This window comes from Chenopodium album, chromosome 12 (assembly GCF_948465745.1).
Source record: "Chenopodium album chromosome 12, dcCheAlbu1.1, whole genome shotgun sequence".
Lineage (NCBI taxonomy): Eukaryota > Viridiplantae > Streptophyta > Magnoliopsida > Caryophyllales > Amaranthaceae > Chenopodium > Chenopodium album.
Genome location: NC_137845.1, coordinates 53,672,237 through 53,681,311, shown reverse-complemented (window position 1 = coordinate 53,681,311; position 9,075 = coordinate 53,672,237). Strand labels below are relative to the sequence as shown.

The 9,075-nt window shown below is 35.1% G+C and overlaps 1 protein-coding gene across 1 annotated transcript; it reads right to left on the bottom strand.

Moving 5' to 3' along the window:
• Window positions 1–384: 384 nt before the first annotated feature.
• On the bottom strand, window positions 385–8,759 carry LOC145570629 (TOM1-like protein 6). The gene is made up of 10 exons (XM_081629761.1): window positions 8,375–8,759; window positions 7,813–7,891; window positions 7,631–7,729; window positions 4,993–5,106; window positions 3,015–3,175; window positions 2,807–2,888; window positions 2,598–2,683; window positions 2,177–2,458; window positions 1,449–1,701; window positions 385–1,288 (listed from the first exon to the last, which is right to left on the bottom strand). The coding sequence occupies exons 1-10, from the start codon at window positions 8,512–8,514 to the stop codon at window positions 575–577; spliced, it is 2,010 nt and encodes a 669-aa protein (XP_081485887.1). The 5' UTR covers window positions 8,515–8,759; the 3' UTR covers window positions 385–574.
• Between the last annotated feature and the right edge of the window lie 316 nt (window positions 8,760–9,075).

The window sequence follows — 9,075 nt, the reverse complement described above, 5'->3', positions numbered from 1 at the left end:
AACTAATACAAGAACTAAAAAGGAGATTGGGGTTACACTATGAACTGCTTGGCAATAAAAATAAGGGGGTTGAGGATATCCATCGCCAAAATTAGCCCTAAACTGTTCCAAACTTGTTCCCTTGCATTTCTTGATCCTGCAATACCTTATACCTTTCTTGTTCTTCACCCTTGACCTAATTGGCCTTCCATTTTTTCTTGACGTGGATGAAAACATGAAGGTAGTGAGTGATGGAGAGAACATATAATATCACGCATTTCATTTTTATGCAAATCATCATATATAAAAGGTAATTTTGTTAGCGAAAACAAAAGATAACTGAAAAAAGGAACATGTTTCTGATATGAACAAGCACTTTACAAAAAGGTTAGGGAACAATCGAGATAATTTATTAAATTCTATTATAAATCATTGGAGGTACCAACACCACATGTTCAAGCCAACATCACAATATGTCTGAGTAATTACAAGCCCAATGTGTGTAGATATACACATCTATTCACATGTATGCGTGAGTAATCCAATTCAAGGTCATTGCACGATTGAACTCGAACATTACTACCCCTTCCAACTATCATATTCGGGTTCCTGATGCACTCGAATACGGACCACTCTTGATCTTGCCTTCTGACCCACCCAAGACATTCAGATCTTCAAAGAGACGATAAGACGGAATATAAGGCTTCTGCCCTGAAGAAGGGATACCAACAGAGCCATTATTCGACACCGTAGTGTTTCCATTCATACCTAACCCATTGCCTACCTTTGCAGGAAAAGAGTTGACATGCTGAAATGGTCGAGCTCCTTGCATAGGTAATGAGGAAGAATTATTAGCCACTTGTGAATTTGTGTATGGGTTGTTCATAGATGGGGGATTTTGGAAGGAATTGGCATGCTGAAGTGAACGGATGCCTGGCATTGGAGCGGAGTTGCCAGCAGCTTGAGGATTGGAATACATTGGCTGATTTCCGTATTGTGAATATGCATTCTGTGATGACCAACCTCCTTGCATAGACATGGAATAATTGTTCATATTTCCTTGAGAAGTTGGGTATTGGTATGGATTAGACCCCGGAATGTGGCCATTGCCATAACCGGAGGTTGCCTCCCATGGAGGTGGGGGATACACAGAAGAAAATTGTGAGTAACCCAGTGGAGATTGTATTGGCATCTGAGATTGCATCGACTGGTAATGTGTTTGTAATTGAGGTGAAGACTGTGTCATTTGCTGGGGCTGAGGCTGTGGTTGAGGCTGCGCCCATGGCACAACATAACTGTTGAGAGATGCCTATCAAAAAGCAACAATGTGCATGGTCAATCCTAATATCATGCTATTTTTGAAAAGAAGAGGCACCAATAAGATGAAAACCTAAATCATCAGAAAAATAAAGATACTACTTACAAGTATAATGATAATTCAGTCAACTAAACAAAGATTAACTGTGTACCTCAAATGTGTCTTGTGCAGGAGCTGAGGTTGGAGCTTGCGAGGTTTCAGAAGAAGTTGAACTTGTAGTCAGAACAAGGCTCAAAAGATCAATAATGTCCTGCTCTTTTGAACTAGTTGTCGTCGTAGTTGCAGTTGCAGGTGAAGGTGCATCAAATAATACTAGTGCATTATTGCTACCACTAGAGGAGGCTGCATCTTCTGTAGAAACTGTCCCAGCACTATGTGAAGGTGCAGCTTGTGCCTTTGAGTGCCTGCAATAAGATCATGTTAAACCAAATAATAATAATTTTAAAAAGAAAGAGACTAAATTGAAGATTTGAAGTACAAAAAAAATTGAGCTCCAGAATCAGATGTAACTATTGTGATATACAGACAAAGCAGATATTAAAACATGCAACTGCTAGGTTGACTTGTAGTTGACAAGTTTTCATAGATGTACATACTTTGTAGCCAAGTTGGCCCAAGTATTTTTGGGCCATTCATAATTTATAGCCAAGTTGGCCCAAGTATTCATAGGCAAGCATGATTTTGTAGCCTGAGCGTCATGTCATTCATGGTGGTGATTTTGATTGACAGATCTCGACTGACCTCATATTTTGTCTAGAAAGTGCGAAACACAAAGAAAGCTACCAGCATAAAGTAATAAAGGAGCTACTCAAACTGCTAGGAATTTTTAAAAAAAATAGATTTAAACAAGTGGATAATAAATCATTTTAAAAGAGTAACCTTCGAGCAAGCATCGCAAACTCATCCTCCTCTTCCTCCTCTTCAGCTAGAGCCTTTGAACCAGGCGTCTCAGATGCTGGAGAATTGCTGCCCTCTACAGGAGATTTGTCTCTTGCCTCAGTAACTTTGGCATTGGATTCTTCAACTGATTCCTTCGGTTGAACACTGATATCCCTCTTATGATTTGGTAGGGGAGCGCCGGAGGCTATTCCATCATGCCTTGCAATCGCACTTTGCAAGGAATCATTCATCTCAAGACCCTGAGCAAGAAGTTCCTCATCCCTGCCAACCAACCAAAATAAGATTGCAAAATGAGCAGGCCACTAAGATGAGTCAAAAACTAGCAAATTGACCAACTCCTGGTCACACATGAAAAATTATACAAAAAGTAACAAAAAAGCTCATTCCAGCAAATACTAACGTAGTAGTAGTGATCATTTGCATCAACTTCTTCTGATTTGTACGACAACACTCAACAAGATCTACAATTACTTCATCTTTCACAGACTACAAAAAAAATAAAAATAAAAATAAAAATGAAGCATGAGATGCTTTGTTTTACCCTTTCCTTAAAAGCAATAATCCATGACATTTAATACTATCATATAGATGTTTCCATAGAATCCATACCATGCGATCATTAGGATTGACTGCTTGGAGCATGTCATCCAGGAGCTCAAACGCATTCTGCATAGATTCCAAAGCCGAATTGCTGGCCAAAACACAGCTAACAGGTTATGGATAATATTCGGGCAAAATAATTGCATATTTGCATGACAAATCTTAGTCGTCATATACACTACTGAACAAGAGCACGTTATCATATTCGTGATAGTACCTTAAGCTCTCAACCTCGGAACTCATGGCTTCATCCAACCTCCGCGAAGAATTGGCAGGCATGCCGAAGCCAACTTGAGTAACTCTTGATGGGTGGGTGACTGGTGGTGTAATCACTGGGGCTGAGCGAGGAGAGCGCTGGGGAAAATGGACGCCAGAACGCTGCCATGATCAAATATAGCAATTAGCATGTCGATATAGCAATGTATCCAGATGACTAGTTGACTACAGACACCATAGTCATACAAACTACAGAAAACATACCAAGAAAATAAAATTATTTGTGATACTCTTAAATCTTTCTATGTTGTAGATTTATCCCTTCTCCAAATCAAATCAACTCTAGAAAAAGAAATTTTTTATTAACATGCATAATCCAAACTGTAATGATGTTCTTCATAAAATCCCATCATATATAGCATCAAAATAATTCCAGCTTCAGTGGGGATCACATCCTGAGAACAGCCCCATTTAAATAGAGACTTATACAACTAAAAGAAACCTACATCGCCTACCACGAATCCAAAGGTAATAACTGTCAACCCAGTATCTTCATACAAGTTCCACCACATTTCCCTTTCAAATAAGTCAACAATGGTCTCTTTTCAACAACCGACAACCTTGGTAACAAAGTAGCCAGAACAAGAAGTTTTGCCAGCTTATGCATAATAGTCATCTTTATCGCTGAAAATATCCTTCCCCTATCAATGGCATCATATAACTGCATCACCTACCATCGGTCATCTTTCTCTCTCTATCCAATTAGCAGCACTGCAGCAGTATTATAAGTCAAATTACTACTACTTAAACTGCTCCTCCTCAGTGATAGATCAACGGCAGAGACTGGTTATTGACCACCTCCTTCAAAGCTCCTAATACTCCTACTCCAACTACTTAATTAAATCTGACATCCCTTTTTTTTTTTATTTGAGCGGGCGGGGTCATCCTGTTCTAGATGAAGTAAAGGAAGATGGAGATAGCCCTAAATTTTGTACGAGATGTGCTTTGAGCAAAAAAAGGGCTTCTCATGTACAGTACTATAGTGCATATGATGTGTGAAAGCTTTACTCTCTTGGTACTCATGACAGAATGTAAGATCAAGAAAGCCCTCCTTTAGTTTATCTTGCATGTCATGTATTTTGAGCAAAAAAGGGTGGCTCTTGATATGTGATGTACAGTGCATACAATGCAATTACGCCTTCCACATAGGAGTTCTCGTGCAAATACAGGTTAATGAGTACAGAGCAACTAGGTTATCAGAATATGATCATCGAAGATGAGATTGATGAAGATGATCCAAAGATTAGACTAATCTTAAAAATTACTAAAAATTCATATAATTCACATCATTTTCCCTTCAAGTTTTCTACAGAAATGCATCTATCTATGATTTTTTTTTTTTCTTTTCATTCTTGCTAAGAAATGGTGACATTAACCTGTAAAGGATACTTGACTATGTATGAAAATTGAAGTAAAATGTGCCAAAATGTATCTATACAAGAAAAGTGGATAAAGAGATCAAATTACACACACACACACACCCTCCTCCTTTTGCAACTTGTAATGGATTGAAGAAGCATGGACAGCATAGCAGTAGTAAATGAAACTTAAACAAATTGCCAACAAGTTTTTTAATGCCCAGTGGAGGATTGTTGACATTTAAAGCCATTCAGAGTGCTATTCCATAGAGGGCATAAGATACAGGACATTAGGCCCATAGAACTTGTGACGAGGATATCCAACCATTCAATCACAGCCAGGCTGCAGACTAAAGCTCCAGAATCTGAATTTAAAAAGCGCTCCATATAGGCAAGGAGGATAGGTATAAAGGAGCTTAATAGTCAAATCACACGCTTTGCAAATTGTACTCATTAAGGACTACAACACAATTCTGACATGAGTCCCATAGCTACCTAAATGGGAGTTTATAATATCTACGGGTGCCCAAGCACTCAAAAACATAAGTTGAATGTGCTTACCCTCAGTTCATCACAAGCCCAGTAATACTGAGAATATTTTCCACCAGGACCACCAAATGCTTCTTGCCATGAATCCAGAAGTACCAAAATTTTCTCTCTCACATGCATGTCAGCCTGAAAATCATTTTTAAAATCCAGATGTTAGGTTAAAAAAAATTTAATAATAATAAAATAATAAAAAACTAAAAAATAAAAAAATTACATATTTAACATGAACGTTAAGAAGATAGAAACAGAGAGCATTGCAATACTACAGAATTTGAAAAGGCATGTTTTAAGCAGACAATAAAAGCAGCTCAGATATATTTGACCTTCTTCATGAGGTAACACAGCCACTAAAGATCTCCTCAAAAATCCATTTGCCAGTTTGATATAATTAAAACCAGGAAGACAAAGCACATGTGTCTCTAAATATACACGATATACCTATCTGAGTGTAATACAAGGATATCAAATTACCTTCAAAAATTCTAGACAACAAAGAGTTAAGCTTTATGTTGCCAGCTATTGATACAATCACCAGTAATTTTATTCAAACACAGCACCAAACGCATAAGTAAGTAGTGCCCAGATACTCCAGAAGCTTTTTTTTTTTTAATTAAGAAAAGGGGCGAGGTCACATGGTCTGTTAGCTAATAGGCAAAACAAATGGGGAGAAAAGGGCAAAAAAAAAAAAAAAAAAACCTTCAAACATTTTGTTGTAGAGGTCGAAGAGGAGAAATAATTGAGAGCATATGCTTCCAAAGCTTCCAAAACGAAAAAGGAAGGGAGAAGATTAGAAGAATGAATTTTGTGACAATAGGGGAAATGAAGACAGAGAATAAGAGAAGAGAATTGAAGAGCGAATTGACATGGAATAGCATGACCGGCGACAAATCACTGACAAATAAATAATCTATGTCAACCTGTAAGTCAAAGACCACTATTGCTAACCAATTTGATAATTGGGGGTTTTCATCAAATAGTCCCTCCATTGTTATTCAAGTGTTACACTTACCAAATATCCAAATGAGGCTTTTTTTTTGTAAAGTTTACACTTACAAATTTTGGCAAAAAGCAACATTTTAATACTATTTCTCTCTCCTCTCATGATCACCACCCAAACCCACTACTACTTTTTCATTACTTATTTCCCTCTCACATCCCTTACTTTTCAGTAAAATATTAACTCCACTATCTTATTCTATAATTTTTTAACACACAAACTTCCTCACTTACTCCATTTTATATTAAAGTCAAATATATTTCTTAAAAACTATGTACCGATCAAAGTGTGATACAAAAAACGGAGGGTATAGGGAATTTTGATTTACAATTGAAATTGAAGATAGATCATGTATTCGATAGGGCCTTTGTTTGAATTGCAATTTGAAACTAAAAGCCTAGGTAAGATTTATTTGATGAAATTTTCCATATTTTCATTGAATTCTATTCAGATTACTATTCACACTCATCTCTAAAAAAGGGTAACCCAGGCAGATTGCAAAGCTAAAATGACAGCCTACGTTAGTCGGACACGGCGTCTATTTTGTGAAAAATTTCTATGATTTTGAACTAAAATGAAGTGTCCAAGTAAAATACCCATGTGTCTTGGGTCCGACACGTGTACTTGTGGTAAACCGAAGAGTCTGAGTAACATAGCTGACATCCAAGTATAGCAAAGCTCACTAATTTCCTACCGGTTCTTTCAAAAGTTGATTTAGAGCTATCCGCCTAAGAAAAGGGGGTTTTGAACTAGAAAACAAGCTGACATGGCATTAAATAATATAAAATTACGAAGATATATACTCATTGAATGACTACTTAGCCTAGGCTTAGATTTGGTTGCCGTATCCGACAAGGTGTCGAATCCTTCACCACGCCAGATTTTATAAAATTTCATACAAGGCCACTATTTGGACTTCGTATCTTGTCAAAGTGTCAAAGGATCCGACACGTGACACTTGTTCTGCAGCAGGGTGTTGGAGTATGATTCATCTTAACACTCTCTATGACTTTCTTAGGAAGAGGAATCATATAGAGCAAAGGATGGTATTTCACTCATTAATTTTTCATAACATAATGAACCATAAAATTGAACATCACAATCAAAAGTAATGCATGATACTATAAGCTGACCTTTCCATATTTGCATGATAATGTACATGAAAATCAAAGCTATTTCATGATACTATTGGTTGATTTTGCCAATTTTCCAGTGATAACCGCAAAATATGGTATTCCATTCATTAATTTTCGTAACATAATGAGCCATAAAATTGAACATCACTATCGAAAGTATTGCATGATACTATAAGTTGATCTGGCCATTTTTGCATGATATCATACATGAAAATCAAAAGTATTTCATGATACCATTGGTTGATTTTGCCAATTTTCCGGTGATAACAGCAAAATGTGGTATCTCATTCATTAATTTTCATAACATATTGAACATTTGAACCATAAAATTGATTACAATCAAAAGTATTGCACGTATGCATGAGACGGAGTACTATAAGTTAATCTTGTCATATTTGCATGATATTATACATGACTATCAAAGGTATTTCATGATACGATTAGTTGATTTTGCCAATTTTGCATGATATAGTACACGAAAAACAAAAGTATTTTGCGATTTCCTCATAAATCATACCTTCTTCTTTACGAGTTTGATCATCTCATCCAAAATCTTTCGCTCCGCAATGTGGTAGTGTATATACTCGCCACAATTCTTAACCATAGTCTCTAACAGCTGCAACACACCACTTTATAAATCAGTACAATTATAATCAATAAAACATGTAAAAAGGAAGAACAAAAAGTAACAAATTATACCGTTAAAGTAAGCAATTGAACTTTAGGATTCTTGTTCAACAATCTCCTTTTCACTTCTTTCACCACGTCTTTCGCCAACCTAATTATTCAACAAGCAAAAACATCAGTCTTCTTCTTCAATTACACTTTTAACCCTAAAATTCTTCCAAAATATCCAAAAATTAGAAACAGAGTACTAAAAAAAATTAAACAAATTTTTTTATATATTTATTTTATTATTTTACAGACAATTAAATTCAAAAAAAAAAATTAAAAATAATTTTAAAAATCTCTGATAATCAACCACTAAATTAAAATTTAACCTTTTTTAATTGACAAAATTCTACAAACAATTTACAATACATTAAAATAAACTCAATACCTAAAAAAAAACAACTCCGAACAGCAATAATTTCAGAAAAATTAAACAAAAGTGGTAGAAAAAATATAAATTGAACAAACATACTGAGAATCATAATTGAAAATCAAAAAAATCACCAGAAAATCGCTCAAAATACTAAAAATACTTAAAAAAAAAAAATATCAAAAAGTCAAACAACAACAAAAAATAAAAAAAAATTACCAGTGATTAGAATTACAAAAATCACAAATATCAATATTCAAAGTCCAATCAGGACCAACAAGAAGCTCGCTGGTAGCCTTATCAACTCGACTCGTAGCTGAAGAGGACGACGAAGACGATAACGATAACGACGGCAACATCCTTCTTCTTCTTCTTCAAATTAATTTTTTTTTTTTTTTTTTTTTTTTTGCAGAGTAATAATTAATTTCAGAGAAAATAAATTAATAGATAAATAAATAAAAATATAATGAAAATTCAAGGAAAAGAAGGGTTTTTGTAGAGTGTGAAGATAGAGAGAGAAAGTTGAAGAGAATTTTGAGGGAAAAATTAAGAAACCCTTGAAAAGAGGAGAGAGAATTTTGTTGAAGAAGAAGACTTGTTTTATTTTTATTTTATTAATTTTATTTATTTTATTTCATGTTTGTGTGGTTACTTAATTTTTATTTATGCGGAAATTACGTTATTTCTTGTTGCATTTTTTTTTATTTTTTTATTTTTTTTTCAATGTGAATCAAAGTTGGCGTTCGAGTAGCGAGAGACTAGTCTTACAACTCGACACGTGTAAAAAACATGGAAGAGTATCCGAAGCTATAGTAATTATGATATCAACTATGGAAGTTGTTACTTGTCATTGATTAGGAGTAACTTTTGGTAAAATTAAGGACGTATAGCAAATTAGCAATATTCTATATTCGGAATTA

Excerpts from the sequence above, each read along its gene's own strand:
- LOC145570629 (XM_081629761.1), bottom strand. The coding sequence starts at position 8,514 with ATGTTGCCGTCGTTATCGTTATCGTCTTCGTCGTCCTCTTCAGCTACG. Across the intron at positions 5,107-7,630 it reads TCAAACTCGTAAAGAAGAAG|GCTGACATGCATGTGAGAGA; the intron begins GTATGATTTATG and ends AATGATTTTCAG. Across the intron at positions 3,176-4,992 it reads GGGCTTGTGATGAACTGAGG|CGTTCTGGCGTCCATTTTCC; the intron begins GTAAGCACATTC and ends TGATCATGGCAG.